This window comes from Myotis davidii, unplaced genomic scaffold, assembly GCF_000327345.1.
Source record: "Myotis davidii unplaced genomic scaffold, ASM32734v1 scaffold471, whole genome shotgun sequence".
Classification (NCBI taxonomy): domain Eukaryota; kingdom Metazoa; phylum Chordata; class Mammalia; order Chiroptera; family Vespertilionidae; genus Myotis; species Myotis davidii.
In genome coordinates this window covers 1,503,187-1,521,674 of record NW_006283354.1, presented here as the reverse complement: position 1 = coordinate 1,521,674, position 18,488 = coordinate 1,503,187, and the positions used below count along the sequence as shown (strand labels likewise).

Here is an 18,488-nt window from a genome sequence, read left to right as displayed (position 1 = left end):
TCTTCCACTCTCTCTACAAATCAATGGAAAAATTCCTGGTGAGCATTAAAAAAATAAAATCAATAAAAATATTAAAAAATTCTTGCGGCACTTCAGTTGAAAATTGTTGGCTAGAATAAAGACTCTCAAATAGTATTTTAAGTTTGGAAACTTAGGTTTTATTTTCTGTAACCCAAAGTGATTCCTTAAAGCCCTCTGAGAAAGGTTAGAAAAGAAGCTAAAGGTAAGGTTATATGCCATCAAAAGTGTTCTGTTCTAATTATGTCCCGAGAGAGCTTACCACCCTGTTCAGAGAATCCATAAAGCGGACAGACGGAAGCAGGATAGAGCCATCTCCGGGTCCTGCTTTCTGTTTGAGACTGTTTTAAAGAACTTATTCAGATTTGAATGAAAGAACATCTAAAATTTTAATTTTAGCCCTGACCAGTTTGGCTCAGTGGATAGAGCGTCAGCCTGCGGACTGAAGGGTCCCGGGTTTGATTCCAGTCAAGGGCATGTATCTTGGTTGCGGGCACATCCCCAGTAGGGGGTGTGCCGGAGGCAGCTGATGGATGTTTCTCTCTCATCGATGTTTCTAACTCTCTATCCCTCTCCCTTCCTCTTTGTAAAAAATCAATAAAATATATTTAAAAAAAATGTTTTTTAAATTTTGTTTATACTTGATTACATATAGTCAAACAGCCATTCCTTGCACTTTTTCACCCTTTCTGGGGGTGAAAAACAGTTTTAAAATAAAAATAATCTCCCCATACCAAAAAAAATTTTTTTTTCTAATACAGTTTCTCATTAAAATAGGAAAGAATACAGGTGGTACAGTTTCTGTGAACTGATCACAGAAAGAACTTTGGCTTTATCTTTTTCAAACATTGGAAGGAGAGATTGTAAAGGTAGTTAGTGTATAATACCTTTGACAATGTGGGTAGTGCTATCTTACTCAGTTTTATATTATGTGGTCCCAGGAAGAGTTTCATACAGATCAGTCAAGAACTTCAGTGAAAGTGTTCATTTAGGATCTGGTCTTTGACTTTTTGGTGTGAAAGGTAGAATCACAAGATTTTAGAGCAAGAAGGATTTTGAGATTATATTGTGACGTCTCCGCATTTTATAGATGAGGAAACTAAGACCCAGAGAGTTGATCTGCCGTTTGCCCTCCACTAGTTAGTAGCAGCATTAACTAGGATAGGTTCGCTGGTCTTCTCATTGTCATATCTGCAATCTTCCCACAGTCCTATTTTGTCCATCCTTAGGTTAAGGCTGTCTTTGAAATTTAGATTTTTTTTTAATATATATATTTTATTGATTTTTTACAGAGAGGAATGGAGAGGGATAGAGAGCTAGAAACATCGATGAGAGAGAAACATCGATCAGCTGCCTCCCGCACGCCCCCCACCGGGGATGTGCCGCAACCCAGGTACATGCCCTTGACCGGAACCGAACCCGGGACCCTTCAGTCCGCAGGCCGACACTCTATCCACTGAGCCAAACCGGTTCCGGCGAAATTTAGATTTTCTATATCATAGGCTATAGATTTCAGCTTGCTATTATTACAGTTTTGCTGTGTTTTTCAGTAAACTTTATTTTGAAATTAGGATCCTCATTTTTTTCAGTGACCACTTTTAAGAATTGGCATTACCTCTTCCCTATTTTACTGGTTTGATAGTTAATTGAATCTCAATCTCTGCCTTTACTAATGGTGAAAATTAAGAAGCCTTTTTCAATGTGGGATAGAACCATAAACTGAACTAGTTCCACTTGATAATAGAATATATGAAAAGTATCTCCTTTTCAGGCGTTCCAGAAGTAGAGAGAGAGACAGAAGTCGAGAGCGAAGAAGATCTCGAAGTCGAGACAGGAGACGCTCAAGGAGTAGAAGCCGGGGCCGCCGATCCCGATCCTCCAGTCCTGGCAATAAAAGCAAGAAAGCTGAGAATAGGTAATGTTATCATTGGGCTCTATCTGTCATGCAAGTTGGGAACTGACTGTTTTCCCTGTTACTTATATTTAAAAAAAAATCTTTAGGTCCTGGTCAGGTAGCTCAGTTGGTTAGATTGTCATCCTGATATACCAAGGTTGTGGGTTCGATCCTCAGTCAGGTAACATCCAAGAGTCAGTGAATGCACAAATAAGGGGAACAACAAGTCAGTGTCTCTCCCTCTCCCTCTTTCCCCCTCCTTCTTCCCCTGCTTCTCTCTAAAATAAATTAAACATTAAAAATAATTACTGAATTTGACTCCTACCATGAACTCTTGGTAGAATTTTGTTTTAACAGGTTTTAAAGCTTATAATTCAATTGGAAAATACCAGACTATTTTAAAACATAATGCATTGTTTTATTTAATAACTATTAATGGTCAGAAATATATTTTATAAACATCTCAAACTATGTTTTTTCTTTGAAATTATTTTGTTAGAATTTTTGATATTGACAAATAACGTGAAATGGTATGCATTGCTGAATTGCTGTTCAGATGAGTGAACTTTGTGTAATTTAAATGTATATGTTTCAGTTTGAGATAGTATGTCTGTTAAACATAGTATGTTTAACTCTTTATATATTTATCTTGTTAGTGTTTTATTCTTTGCCTATTGTTTCTAATGTGGTTCATAGGATAGTTGATGTATGGTCTTGTATCTGTTTTCTGTATAGTCTTTATGTTAATCATGACATTTATTTATTTATTTTTTTTGAAAGTCTTTTATTTTTTTTATTTTTTACTTTTTTTAATATTTTATTGATTTTTTACAGAGAGGAAGGGAGAGAGATAGAGAGTCAGAAACATCGATGAGAGAGAAACATCGATCAGCTGCCTCCTGCACATCTCCTACTGGGGATGTGCCCGCAACCCAGGTACATGCCCTTTACCGGAATCGAACCTGGGACCTTTCAGTCTGCAGGCTGACGCTCTATCCACTGAGCCAAACCGGTTTTGGCAACCATGACATTTACCATGTCATTTATTTTACTTAGAAAATTTTATTTTACCGAAGTCCGTGTAATAAAACTGGAAAAAAGTGTATATGGGGTGCATTCTCCCTGGTCGTACACCCATGCCTTTCTTCCCTCTTAGGCATGCATCTCCTAAACTTTAAGGGCCCCATGAGAGTTGTAACCAGGGAGCAGTGGGCAATGACAGCTCGTCCCGGGCTAACTTCCTGAATCTGCCTCCAAGGCCCCTTTTCTCTGACTTTGCAGGGAGCTAAAGCAGCCTGCCTAGGCTTGTTTCTTCCCGGTGGCATTTCTAGAGAGCTAAAGCAGCCTGCCTAGGCTCTCTCCTATTGCTGCTTCTGTCAAGCCCTTGTCTCACATCCCTAGCTTTAATAAACTTACTCTTTGGTTAATCATAAAACAAAAACTAAAACAAAAGTGTGTGTGAAGATTTCAACATAGGAACTCGGGTGGGATGCAGGCATTCAGACCAAAGCAACCAGTCAGAAAGGATAGCTATGTTTTCAAAGTATTCACCCACAGAAATGCCAATGATCAGGAAAGTCGTTTTCCTGAAACCCCCAGGATTACATCTGCTCTTAGCCCCACGTGGCCTCGTGACTACAGAGTTAGAGAAATGGAATCATTGCCCTAAAAAGAAACCTTGTTTATGCTGCATGTAACATGTGTAACACATTGGTGACAAGACAGAGTTACCAGGATGGATAGTGACGGTGGCTGCCTAGCGGTGTGGATGTATTTGACACTACTGAACTGTGTACTTAAAGGTGGTTAAGATGGTAAACGTTATGTGCATTTTCACACAATAAAAAAAATAACGTAAAATGTCAAAAAAAAATGTGTGTGTGTGTGTGTAAAAGTGAATAAAATCTGAGCAGTTTGTTAAATAATTATAAAGCAACATCCATGTAACCATCGCCAAGGTCAGGAAATAGAACATTGTCAGAAGCCCTCCACATCCCTTCTGTAACTGAGGTCTCTATTTCCTTGGATGAAAACCAGTTCTGACATTTGTGCTAGTAATTTCTTTATAGTTTTACCACCTGAATTTTTATCTGGAAAAAGAGTAGTTTATTTTATTTTTTTAAATATATTTTATTGATTTTTCACAGAGAGGAAGGGAGAGAGATAGAAAGCTAGAAACATCGATGAGAGAGAAACATCGATCAGCTGCCTCCTGCACATCTCCCACTGGGGATGTGCCCGCAACCCAGGTACATGCCCTTGACCGGAATCGAACCTGGGACCTTTCAGTCCGGAGGCTGATGCTCTATCCACTGAGCCAAACCGGTTTCGGCGAAAAAGAGTAGTTTAGACATACATGTTTTACGTGAATGAGTCATGTATTCTTTTGTGTTTTTGCTCAGTGTTATGTTATTTGAGACTTATCTTTGTTGCTTATAACAGTAGTACATTTTCATTGCTGAATGCAATCTGTGGTATAAATATACCACAGTTTATTCATTCTACTTAGATCAATGTTTGGGTTGATTTAACTTTTTGGTTATTATGAACATTTTTGTATATATAATACTGGTATACATTTGCATGAGTTTCTTAGGGCGTATATCTAGGAGTGAAATTACATGATCATAGAATAAGCGTAGCTTTATTTTTACTAGGTAATCCTGAATGCTTTCCAAAGAGTATTATTAATTATACTCCCACCAGAAGTATATGAGAATTATGTTGCTTTATGCTCTGACAATGTTTGGTATTGTCAGTCTTTTAAATTAAAAAAATATTTTAAAGAAATTTATTGATTTTAGAGAGAGAGGAAGGGAGAGGGAGAGAGAGAGAGAAAAATATTCATGTGGTAGCTCAACATTGATTAGCTGCCTTTACAGTGTCCCCTACTGGGGATTGAGCCTGAAACCTGGGCATGTGCCCTGATGCTGAATCCAACTGGCCACCTCCTGGTTCAAGGGGCGAAGCCCAACTAACTGAGCCACACTGGCCAGGGCAGTCCTTTAAATTTTTTGTTAATTGAGTAGGCATGTAATGCCAATATCATTGTGATTACTAATTTGCATTTCTGTGATTACTAATGAGATTGAACTTTCATATGTTTATTGGTTATTCCGATCTCTTTTCTGACGTACTTGTTTACATCTTTGCTCATTTTTCTATTGGGTAGTTTCTCTCTTTAAACAGATTTATAGGAGGTTTTTGTGTTTGTTTTTAGATATCCTGTATAGTTGTTTTTTGTCAATTATATGAGTGGCAAATATATTTTCTTACTCTGGTTTGTTGTTTCACTCTGTAATGATTTTTTTAAAAATGTGTTTTCGCCGATTTTTTAGAGAGAGGAAGGGAGAGGGGAAGAGAAACATTAATGCGAGAGCGGAACATTGGTGGGTTGCCATCTGCATGTCCCTCACTGGGGTTCAAGCTGCCGGTTCTCTGCCTGGGCAGTACCTGGGTTGCAGGTTTGATCCCCGGCTCTCTTTGGGACTCCTGCAGGAGGAACCATCAGTGTGTCTTTCTCACATCGATTTCTTTCTTTTTTTTTTCCTCTCTCTCCCCCTCCTGATCTTCCACTCTATCTGAAATTCAATGGAAAAAATATCCTTGGGTAAGGATTAACAAAAAAATAAAATAGAAGTTTATACTAGAGAATACCTTGTTTATCTCTGAATATTTTCATCAAATCTGGAAGTATTTCTAGGTATTTTAAAAAGCACTGATCATAAAGGGCCAAAAAAGACCAACCAATTTGATTACATTAAAATTATTATTATTACTGTTTTTAATCTTATAGAATGTTAATGTCTTGGCATGTTTCTCCATTTGTTAAGTTTTACCCCTCCAATTTAAATTCTGTAGTTTTTCTATGATATGTCCTGTTTTTCTTATTTACAATTAGTGTCATAGCATTAATTTTTTATTATATTTCCAAGGTATTTATTAATGGAATATAAAAATGCATGTGGCTCTTGGAAGTTTATTTCTTACCTAAAAAGTAAAATACAAACCTATAAGAGTATTTTAAAATGAATGTTTCCAAGCACATATAGATGATATGTTTTTCTCTCTCTTTTTAGAAGGTCTAGGTCCAAAGAGAAAACAGATAGTGGAGAAAGTTCTAAAGAGAAGAAAAAAGACAAAGATGATAAGGAAGATGAAAAAGAAAAAGATGCTGGCGTATGTTTACTAGCATAAATAACTATATAATGTAAACTTGTTTCTACAATGACAAATTCTTACTTTTTTAATGTTCTGTTTTATTTTGAAATAACATATATAAGATAAGATAGTACTTGTTTCCATGAGAAAATTTTTTTGAATAAGTTGCATATCTATACATATCTGTTTTTGCTTACAAACTATTATCATACCATATACAGCATTTTGTATCTTGCTTTTGTATACTTTAAAATTATAAATTTATCAATATATAAGATCTCAAGAATAATAAACAGCCCTACCAGTTCGGCACAGTGCATAGAGTGTGGGCTGAAAGGTCCCAGATTCAATTCTGGTCAAGGGCATGTACCTTGGTTGCGGGCGTGATCCCCAGTAGGGGGCATGCAGGAGGCACTTGATTGGTATTTCTCTCTCTCTCATTGATGTTTCTAACTATCCCTCTCTCTTCCTCTCTGTAAAAAGTCAATAAAAATGTATTTTAAAAAAACATAATAAGACCTGACCGGTTTGGCTCAGTGGATAGAGTGTCGGCCTGTGGACTCAAGGGTCCCAGGTTTGATTCCGGTCAAGGGCATGTACCTTGGTTGCGGGCACATCCCCGGTGGGGTTTGTGCAGGAGGCAGCTGATTGATGTTTCTCTCTCACCGATGTTTCTAACTCTCTATCCCTCTCCCTTCCTCTCTGTAAAAAATCAATAAAATATATTTAAAAAACAACAACATAATAAGCAGCAGTATACCCACCATCTTAGAAATAGAATACCTTGCTGTTTTCATTTGTTATATATTGGAGATCTTGCTGTAGGTGCATACATAGATAAAGCTTATTATTTTTAGTGCCTTCATAGTATTCTGTTGAAACAATGTAGAATATTTGTTTCCAGTCTGTGATTTTAAACAAAGGTGCATTAATTACTGTATCTATGTTCTTTGTGAATATAGCATAAGGTAAATTGGTATCAAATTGCCATAAAATAAGTTGTATAAATTGACTTAAGACATATGAAAATGTCTGTTTCCTTACTTCCTTGCCAACATAAGAATTTGAAAAATTAATTTTTACCAATGTAATTGGAGGTAATTGGTATTATTTTGAGTTGCATGTCTTTAAATATAAGTGAATATTTTCTTTTCTTTATTTTTTTGTTAAGCCTCACCCTTTCCGTTGATTTTTTTAGGGAGAGTGGGAGAGAGGGAAAGACAGAGAAACATCCATGTGAGAGAAACACATTGATTGATTGCCTCCTGCATGAGCCCCCAACGAGGGCCCGAGCCTGGGAGAAGCCGGCAGCAGGGGTACATGCCCTTGATTGGAATAGAACCCAGGACCCTTTAAGTTTTTTACTATTTGCACTTTCTTTGAATTGCCTACTCATATCTTTTGCCCATTTCATTATAGAGTCATTTCTTTGTTTTGTTCTCTTTTTGAGTTTGTTCTATTTTTTAGTGGTTGTATTTTAAATAATTTTTTTAAAAGGACCTCCTTGCTGAGTCGGGTAACTGAGAGAATGCAACTTAAGTCTGGGAGGTCTGGTTTCTGATCCAGTTTCTTCTATTGAATGACTGGGTGACCTTGAGAAAAGCACATAAGCTTTCTGGGGCTCATCTTTAGAGAGGACGGAATTATTATAAAGACTATAAATTCAGGGGGAAAACTTTTTGTTTTTTTAAGAAATAAATTTATTTTTGAAATACAAGCATTATATAATCAAATTATAAGATATTTGGAAAGTTCAGAAATAATTCTCTATAATCCCAAAACACCATCACATTATAATTATGTAATATTTTCTTTGACTGTTTTCTACATGTGCTGCGTTTCCATACCTATCAATGGTGGCAACATATGTAACATTTTGATATATATAATGTTTAATCTTTAAGTCCCTGATTATGTGGTGATTTGTTGTCTTCTCTTAAGAGTATTATTAATAATTTTAATAATGGCTTTAGAGCTGAAACCGGTTTGGCTCAGTGGATAGAGCGTCGGCCTGCAGACTGAGGGGTCCCGGGTTCGATTCCGGTCACGGACATGTACCTTGGTTGCGGGTACATCCCCAGTGGGAAATGTGCAGGAGGCAGCTGATCGATGTTTCTCTCTCATCAATGTTTCTAACTCTCTATCTCTCTCCCTTCCTCTCTAAAAAATCAATAAAATATATTTTAAAAAAAATAATGGCTTTAGAATGGCTGTTTCTAGGAAACGTAGACCTAAAGGCTAAAAGACCAAAACTTCTTAATCATGTTGATAAATAGCTTTTTAAAAAATATATATTTTATTGATTTTTTATAGAGAGGAAGGGAGAGAGATAGAGAGTTAGAAACATTGATGGGAGAGAAACATTGATCAGCTGCCTCCTACACACCTCCTACTGGGGATGTGCCCGCAATCAAGGTACATGCCCTTGACCGGAATCGAACCTGGGACCATTCAGTCAGCAGGCCGAAGCTCCATCCACTGAGCCAAACCGGTTAGGGCGATAAATAGCTTTTATTTACTTAATAATTTATAATAGAAAATTGTTTTTCATGGAGGCAATCTTGGAGGAGTTTAGATGATTTAAAGTTGAGAATAATAACTAGGGAACTTTGTTAAGTCATGTAGTTTTTACTTTGAGGAAGAAGTTGAATTCATGTGTGCATATTGCTTATATCTAAAATGAGATTAATTTATGGTGTTTGAAATGTGTCTATTTTATTAGTTGAAAATGCTTAAAAAATTGATAAACCCAGATTTTTATTGATTTTTTTTTAGAGAGAGAGGAAGGGAAAGGGATAGGGAGAAAGAAATGTCGGCAAGAGAGAAATAATGACCTTCTCCCTCCTGTACACCCCTGCTGGGTATTGAGTCCGCAACCTGAGCATTGCCCTGACCAGGAATACAACTGCGGCCTCCCGGTTCATGGGTTGATGTTCAATCACTGAGCCACACCAGCCAGGCGAAGATGCTTTTTTTACTATTTCATTATGTGGGTATATTCTTGGAGATACTTAAAAGATGTGTGACTTTAATCTGGTCTAAATATAGGAGTTTGTATATACATCTGTTTTTTTCCTTTTTATATACTTTAGGAAAATACTTGGAATATCACCTAGAGTAAAATTGTTTATCCTTGCCTTCCTCTATCTCCTGTTTTCCTCCCAAGAACTTTGACCAAAATAAGCTGGAAGAAGAAATGAGAAAGCGGAAAGAAAGAGTAGAAAAATGGCGAGAAGAACAACGCAAAAAGGCCATGGAAAACATAGGAGAACTGAAAAAGGAAATTGAAGAGATGAAACAAGGGAAAAAATGGAGTTTAGAGGATGATGATGGTATATTCATTTGTTACAATAATAACCTATATAACAATTCATGTATAGTATTCTAGAATTATGAGTAATGTTGGTATTTTTAAGACCACATATTATGGAAAAAATATAATGTTTATATATTATAACATAATGTTTATCATTTCAACCATTTTTTAAGTGTACAATTCATGGCATTAAGTACATTCACAGTCTTGTGCAATCAACACCACTGTCCATTCCCAGAACTTTTTCTTCATCCCAAACAGAAACTCTGTTCCCATTAACCCCTTCTCCAACAATTTTTTTGTTAAAAACGTTTCTTTTTCAGGCTAATTTTTTTATTTTGGTTCTATATAGTATTTTTGATGCTGGTTATGAAAACAGTTTGTAACTCGTCTTCGTATAAACCATATTTTTTTACCATATTTTCTTAGTATACTCGTCGACGACTGAAAAAGAACATTTTGTGAAAACGAGTATACACGTTTCTGCCGGGGAAGGGGTTAAATAGTAATTCCCCATCCTGTCCCCATCCCCATCCCCATCCCCAACCCCGTCCCCATCCCCATCCCCATCCCCATCCCCAGTAACTTCTATTCTGCTTTCTGCTGCTATGAATTTGCCTATTCTAGGTACCTCATAAAAGTGGAATCATACAATATTTGTCCTTTTGTAACTGGCTTATTTCACTTAGCGTATCTTCAAGGTTCATCTATATTGTTGCATATATCAGAATTTCATTCCTTTTTATGGCTTAATAGTACTCTATGTTATATAAATATATGTGTACATGCCACATTTTGTTTACCTATTTATCTGTTAGATATATGGGTTGTTTACACCTTTTGGCTATTGTGAATAAAGCTCCTGTTGTTACTGGTATGCAAGTAACTGTTTGAGTCCCTGCTCTCAGTTCTATATACCCAGAACTGGAATTGCTGAATTCATATGGAGGTTTTAAATGTCTCTTTTAATATTTATGTTAAATTTAGAATTGTAAAGTAGTGTTTATTAAGGATTACTGATTTTACTTTAGAGTGGAGAGTTGGGTACTTAAGGGCAAGTAAATAGCTTTTTATTTTTATTACAATAATGTTAGTAATAAGGGTAAATTAAGGACATGGTTTCAGATTTCTCCTTTGACTTTTTAATGACTTAAAACAGAAACATTTCCCCTCCGTATCTGATTTTGACTTTTTAATAAAGAATGTGAAATTTTATAGGAAATGGAATTTTGTTCCTTTTTTTTTTTTAAACATTCCTTTAAAATTCTCATTTTCTCTGGAAGTTCCACAGAGTGGCTTAAAAAGATAAATGGGCCCGGCCAGTTTTGCTCAGTGTTTGAGCATTGACCTATGAACTAGGAGGTCACCATTCAATTCCCCGTCAGGGCACATGCCTGGTTGTGGACTTGATCCCCAGTGGGGGCTGTGTAGGAGGCAGCTGATCAGTGATTCTCTCTCATCATTGATGTTTTAGTCTCTCTCTCTCTCTTTCTCTTCCTCTCTGAAATCCATAAAAGTATATTTTAAAGAGGATAAATGGATTAAGTGATGATGTTTTAGTTATGTAAAAAAGATTAGATTTGTCTTGAATTAAGAATGTTATTTTTTCTGTGCTTTAAAGAAAGGTAATTGAAAGGAAAATAAGTAAACTTATTTAGCAGATAAAGTTTTTAGTTTGGCTTTTAGTGTAATTGTAAGACTTATTACTGGAGATTCATTTTTAGGCATAATTTTTTGCCTCTTCGACTTAATTTGTTACAATTTTTTTCTTTTATTATTCAGAACTAATACATGCTCGGTTTAAAGCTGTGAAGTATATTTGAACTGCAGTGTGCCTGGTCAACTGGAAGGGAGGGTGTTTAGGTAGTGAGAGAACAGGTCAGAATGGTGGGTGTGGTCTGATTGTGAAAAATTTCCCTTTGAAGCACATGTACAAAGAGTGTGTATTCTAATATTTTAGATGATGAAGATGACCCTGCAGAAGCTGAGAAGGAAGGAAATGAAATGGAGGGTGAGGAGTTAGATCCATTAGACGCTTACATGGAAGAAGTGAAAGAGGAAGTAAAAAAGTTTAATATGAGAAGTGTAAAAGGTGGTGGGGGAAATGAAAAGGTATGGAATTTTATTTTTAAAGATTTATATTCCTAGTTGGATAACTTGGTTTCATTGTTGATTGACATACTATTGACTTGAATGACTTTATACTGTTTTTGTTTTCTCTCCCATCTGGTACTTTTTCTAAGTACCAGAGATATTAGTGAATTTTTAACTATAAATGTTCTTGTTTCAAAGGTGTTACCATCATCTTTGTTCGGTTTCTATGCTTGCTTATTGCATTCTTAATAGGTCCTCTCCAGACTTCTCCAGCGTTTTCATCTTTCATACTCCCATCTCCTTTATCCAGTCTAATTTTCTTTTTTTAAATAGCATTTATTGCCTTTTCTCAGGTTAATATAATTTGATTTTTTTATCATGTCTATTATTTGTCCCCCTTGTCTTCTAAATTAAAGCTCCTCAGGAGCACTGACCTTTGCCTGTTTTACTGATTTCTCCTAAGCTCCCGGAACAATGTCTTGCTTGTTGAATGAGTGAAAAGTACCATTTAATAGTATTTTAAAAATAAATTATATTGCATAGTAACTGTATATAAAGTTATATATTATACAAGAAACTACATATGTATGGGGTGGACAGATACAGGTTTACAGTTGTGAGTATGTGAAACACAGAGTTAATAAAGCTGTTGTAATAATCATAACCTGCTTTCCATGTTTTTCCATACGAACAACTGTAATCCTACTTTTGCCTACCCCGTGTTAATGTATTATAAAATACATTGTGGTATATTTAATTGTAAGATTTAAATGAGAAAGCAGACCACTTTTTGTCTTTTCATTACGTTGCTGCTAATAACTAAGTTAATTTGATTTATAAATTATGGCAGTTATTTTGTTTCAGTTGGCATATAATTTTTATTTTCATACATGTATAGCCCATGGACACAAACAATAGTGTGCTGAAGGCCTGGGGAGGCGAGGACTGGTTGGGGGAGGGGGGTAAATGGGGGAAAAAGGAGGACATCTGTAATACTTTCAACAATAAGGAGATTTTAAAATTTTTCAGCTTTTCAAAATATTTTATATTCCTTTTTTATTTTAGAAGTCTGGGCCAACAGTGACAAAAGTTGTCACTGTTGTGACAACCAAAAAAGCAGTAGTGGATTCTGATAAGAAGAAAGGGGAGCTGATGGAGAATGACCAGGATGCCATGGAGGTAATTATTCATTAATTTTGAATTTTTCATGATGCTACCTTAGGCCCTGGTTGGGGAGCTCAGTTGGTTAGAGCATTGTTATGATATGCCAGTCACGGCACATTCAGAAATCAACTAATGAATGTATAAATAAGTGGAGTAACAAATTGATATTTCTCTCTCTCCCTCTCTTTCAAATGAGTTAAAAAAATAAAGTGCCCAAAGTGATGCTACCCTAGAAGTATTTACTAGGACTCAATGATGAAGACGTACTTTTCAGTTATGCAAACTATTATTAAGAAGCCTTGCGATTCTTAACAATATTATAGCTGAATATCCAGTTGGTAGAACAATCTAACATCTTTGTCCTCTTGCTCTTTGCCCATTTGTTGTTAATCCTCACTTGAGGATATTTTCCCATTGATTTTTTAGATAATCAGGGGGGGAGAGAGAGAGAGAGAGAGAGAGAGACAGACAGACAGACATTGATGTGAGAGAGACACATTGATTGGTTGCCTCCTGCACATGCCAGGACCAGGGCCAGGAATTGAGCCTGCAACCAAGGTATGTGCCCTTGACAGGAATTGAACCTGGGACCCTTCAGTCTACAGGCTGATATTCTATCCACTTAGCCAAACTGGCCAGGGCTGTATGCCCAATTTTGATTGTCTTATATTTCATCAGCTCCTCTCAGACATAGAAGGGAGAGAAGAAAGGAAGTGACAGAATGAAATTTCTTCCTATTTATATGCATTGTTAAGATTTAACAATGGGAACTATAGCAAAACATCATTAAAGCCGTATTAAAATTATTTTATTTATTTTTATTGGTTAATGATTGTAGAGAAAGAGGAAGCGGGGGGAGAGAAACATTGATTTGTTGTTCTCCTTATTTATGCACTCATTGGTTGATTCTTGTGTGTCCTGACTGAGGATCAAAACCACAACCTTGGCATATTGGGATGATGCTCGAACTGACCTACTTGGCCAGGGCTAGAATTATTTTATTATTTTAGCTTTATGTTGTTAATGCAACTTTCTATAAGGAAAAAGAAAAGAAAAACTAAATTGAAAAATTCAGAAATTAAAAAGTAAAAGCCAAAGATTATTTTTTACTAGAGGATGATTTTATTTTTAATTTAATTTTCTCCCATCATTTATCTCCCCGCCTGCCCCCCTCCATAACTCTTCCACCACAAACCTCCTCTCACCCTCCCACCTTACCCCCATGCTAGGAGAAGAGGATTTTAAAAGCTAGGAATATTGATTGCCATAAATAGAAAATAGAAATGGGTTTAGCTTTTAACTTTTTTTTTTAAATTATAGTATTCTTCAGAGGAGGAAGAAGTTGATCTTCAGACGGCCCTCACAGGCTATCAGACAAAACAGAGAAAGCTTCTAGAGCCAGTAGATCATGGGAAAATTGAATATGAACCATTCAGAAAAAACTTTTATGTTGAAGTTCCAGAACTAGCAAAAATGTCTCAAGAAGGTAAAGTTCTTTTATTTATATGTTGCTTATTGTGGGAACAGAAGAGGATACACTTCTCTTTGTCCAGGAGGAATGTGGGTAGCCCTGTGAGTTGATATATGAGTAGGGGAATTGCCTGATTTACCTGGGGAAGTGAAAGAGGGAACTAGAAGGTGAGAAGTCATTCTAGAGCAGCGGTCGCCAACCGGTGGTCTGCGGACCACTGGTGGTCCGTAAGGTCCTAAAGGTTGGCGACTGCTGTTCTAGACAGTGGGTAAGTCATCTGCAGAAATTCAGAGTTGTGAAGAGTCAGTATGTTTTTGGAAGTATTTAAAAAAATTATTATCCAGGTTGTTGTGGCTCAATTGGTTGGACATCTCCTTATGGAATGAAAAGTTGCTGGTTAGATTCCCAGTCAGGGCACATGCCTGAATTTCGGGCTCCATCATCCCCAGTACTGGGTGTGCAGGAGGCGGCTGATCAGTGTTTCACTCTCACATTGATGTTTTTCTCTCTCTGCCCCTTCCTTTCTCTCTCTCTAAAAATCAATGAAAAATCTATTTTTTAAAATGAGCAAAAATTAGTTTGGCTCGTGTAGTTGAGAATTTTAGAATTGAAATGCTAACTTCATGTGAAATTAGCAAATAATATATTGTTAGCTCTTGAGAGAGGGGAGTTAGGAACCAGTGTGCATCTGTGATATTGGTAGAATAAGAATAATCTGGGCCCTGACTGGTTTGGCTCAGTGGATAGAGCGTCGGCCTGCAGACTCAAGGGTCCCAGGTTCGATTCTGGTCAAGGGCATGTACCCTGGTTGCGGGCACATCCCCAATAGGGGTTGAGCAGGAGGCAGCTGATTGGTGTTTCTCTCTCATCGATGATTCTAACTGTCTATCCCTCTCCCTCTCTGTAAAAATCAATAAAATATATTAAAAAAAAAGAATAATGTGGGCAACTCTTGCTTGGAGAAGACGATTGTATTACTTGTCAATCATTGTTCTTTTTTTTTTTTTAATATATTTTATTGACTTTTTACAGAGGAAGGGAGAGAGATAGAGAGTTAGAAACATCGATGAGAGAGAAACATCGATCAGCTGCCTCCTGCACATCTCCCACTGGGGATGTGCCCGCAATCCAGGCACATGCCCCCGACCGGAATCGAACCTGGGACCCCCCAGTCCACAGGCCGACGCTCTATCCACTGAGCCAAACTGGTTTCAGCCATTGTTCTTTTAATACTTTGCAATTTAAGATAAAATAAAAGCCAAATTGTAGAAATTGGGATATTTTGTTTGATCCTTTGTTGGTTGCAAACAGTAATTGCTTTAACTGTCTCTGTCTCTCTGAGCTATTCAGTGCTTTGTCCAATAGCTTTTCTATGGCGTAATCTGTGTTAACACTAACAAAGGAATTGGAGATTCTTAATCTTACCATAGCTAATTGAGAAATATAACGCACTAATAGTAGAACAACAATTAAGAGTTTTTAATCTGGATTTTGTTTTGCAGAGGTGAATGTCTTTCGGTTGGAAATGGAGGGCATTATTGTCAAGGGAAAAGGTTGCCCCAAACCAATTAAATCTTGGGTTCAGTGTGGAATTTCCATGAAGATCCTAAATTCTCTCAAAAAGTAAGTGGTTAGTGGTTGTCCACATTTTCAAAGTTTTCTACTCAAAAATAGTCTTTTCACACAAATATTTCCTTTGGTTGTATTTTTACTCTAATAGAAAAACATTTTTCTTAAAGAACTTTATTGAGAAAATTTGCATAATAACAAAATGACTCTTTAGTATATTATTGGGGTTATGCAGTCATCACCATAAGCTAATTTTAAACATTTTCATCATCCCCAACAGAGATCTGTATCTGTTAGCCAATCTTCTTCCTGTTCCTCACCCTAGGTAACCACTAATCCAGTGATGGCGAACCTTTTGAGCTCGGTGTGTCAGCATTTTGAAAAACCCTAACTTAACTCTGGTGCTGAGGCACATAGAGAAATTTTTTGATATTTGCAACCATAGTAAAACAAAAGACATATTTTTGATATTTACTTTATATATGTAAATGCCATTTAACAAAGAAAAAAAAAAGAGTTCGCGGGTCACCTCTGACACACATGTCATAGGTTCGCCGTCACTGCACTAATCTATTGTCTCTGTAGATTTGTCTATTATGGACTTTATATATTAATGGGAGCATACCAGTATAGTCTTTTGTGACTGGCTATTTCCACTTAGCCTATTTTCAAAGTTCAACCATGATGTACATTGTCTCAGGGCTTTATTCCTTTTTGCCAAATAATATTTTATTGTAGGAATATACCACATTTTAGAAAACCTTTTCCTCCTTCAGTTTTCAGAGCCCAAGAGATCTCAACTTTTACCTTGTCTTCATTTGGTTTTCTTTTTAAGGCATGGCTATGAAAAGCCCACACCAATCCAAGCTCAGGCGATTCCTGCTATAATGTCTGGACGGGACTTGATTGGCATTGCCAAGACTGGAAGCGGAAAGACTATTGCTTTTCTGTTGCCCATGTTTAGACACATCATGGATCAGAGGTCATTAGAAGAAGGAGAAGGGCCAATAGGTACAATTTTTTTCCATTGAACTATTTATTCAGATAACTAATTCATTGTCAGTTAATCAGAAAGACCTGATACTTTATATTCTTAATTATAACAATAAAGATATCTTTATGTACATTTTCTTTATAAATTTGGCACTTTGGGGCTGATTTCCCCTTACCAGCAGGTGGAGTGAGAATCTTCAGAGCTCTGGAGTGACATCTCAGAAGTACAAAAACAGCCTCTCCTGGCACAGCTCAATTTTTAAACTCTGACTCGGCAGGTAGACTCCTCATGCATCTATCTGTTTATTTATGTTGAGGTTTGTTCTTAGCCCCGTATCAGTGGATTTATAAAACTCAACATAGAGGATTATAAAGAAACATGTTTTCCCTTTTTTGGCCTTACAAGGCTATAGTGCCAGCATTCATTTAGGATTTGGTCTTCATATTCAGATTTCTTGATTCATTTGGCAGACATCTCTTCTGCAAATTTGAATAGGGTTTTGGAAGGTTGTTACGAGCTCCTCTCGGAAATTTAGGGCGCAGTATATTTTTCTTCTATCTGTGCCTCTCAGACCAAGGTTGTTTCTGGAAACCGGGGAATGGCTCTGCAGCACAGTGAGTCACTTGATCATCTTTGCTCTGTGATTTGCAGTTGAGAATGATTTGCATTCTTTTCAACCCAGTATTTTCTTAGTGGTTAAGTAGGCATTTAACTGATTTATTTCCCTATAGCATGTTAAGTCTACTTAAAGTAATTCTTCGTCACAATCTTTACTATTATAAAGCTTCTAAGATAGGGTTTTTGGAGGCGCATAAAACAAATTAAAACAAAAATTAGACTAAGAGATCTAAACTTTATTGCAGAGGTTAACTATAGCACTTTAAAGCGTAGCCTCTTAAAGAGAATTTTGGTGGTTAGGCTTTTGACGTATTTATCTTTTCAGCTGTCATCATGACTCCAACTCGAGAACTGGCTTTACAAATTACTAAAGAATGTAAGAAGTTTTCGAAGACCTTGGGACTTAGAGTGGTCTGTGTTTATGGAGGAACAGGAATCAGTGAGCAGGTAGTTATAAAAGGAACATTCAGTTTTTTCACTCTTAAATTGAATGATTTAATAACATAAGTGTTTTTTTGTTTTTGTGTTTTGTATAGTGATTGCTTCTAAAATCTTAAAGAATGAGGTGTGAAAATAACACAATGAGTTGTTATATTTTGGAATTTTTAAGTCTTTCTTATACTTTTTAGCCTTCCAATTTCTCCCCTTCTCTCTTAGCTCAAGAAAGGCAGATATTTTTTCTGTTTTACAGATAAGTAAATGTTTGGAAAGGTTAAATAAGGTGACCAAAGTCTTTAGGTTAAGAAGATGTGGTTTGACCAAGAACCTAGGTCTTCTGATTCCTGGACAGTATTTATTTTCTCTGATTTATGTGACATCTTTGAAAGGTGGGATGCATTATTATCAGAGTTTTAGCTGAATTCTTAAATGATTTCAGAAGACTTATTTAAAAATACCTTCATTCACTCTCTTTAGTTTGGCATTTCTCCAGGTGTCTTCTAAAGAGTGATAGTCATTGGATATCTACACTAATAAAAGACAAAGATGCTAATTGACCATACTTTTGGTATGCTCATCAGCCAATCAGAAGAGTACGCAAATTAACCCAACAAAGATGGCCGTTAAATTTGCATACTGCTGGTAGATGCTGCTGCGCTGCCCTGCGCAAGCGGCACGATCCCCAACTGCCGCCGCCCCAGTGCAGGATCCAGGCCTGCCGTGTGCGGCCTGGGGTGGGTGGGGCAGGCGG

At 36.6% G+C, this 18,488-nt stretch overlaps 1 protein-coding gene across 1 annotated transcript in view; it reads left to right on the top strand.

The window, feature by feature from the left end:
- DDX46 (DEAD-box helicase 46) overlaps positions 1-18,488 on the top strand; it is a 58,525-nt gene that overhangs the window by 3,107 nt on the left and 36,930 nt on the right. The window contains exons 3-11 of the mRNA XM_015563399.1: positions 1,790-1,933; positions 5,992-6,091; positions 9,240-9,405; positions 11,350-11,501; positions 12,549-12,662; positions 13,968-14,133; positions 15,621-15,741; positions 16,523-16,698; positions 17,625-17,746. Of these exons, the coding sequence (XP_015418885.1) occupies positions 1,790-1,933; positions 5,992-6,091; positions 9,240-9,405; positions 11,350-11,501; positions 12,549-12,662; positions 13,968-14,133; positions 15,621-15,741; positions 16,523-16,698; positions 17,625-17,746 (1,261 nt within the window). The remainder of the gene's footprint in view (positions 1-1,789; positions 1,934-5,991; positions 6,092-9,239; positions 9,406-11,349; positions 11,502-12,548; positions 12,663-13,967; positions 14,134-15,620; positions 15,742-16,522; positions 16,699-17,624; positions 17,747-18,488) is intronic.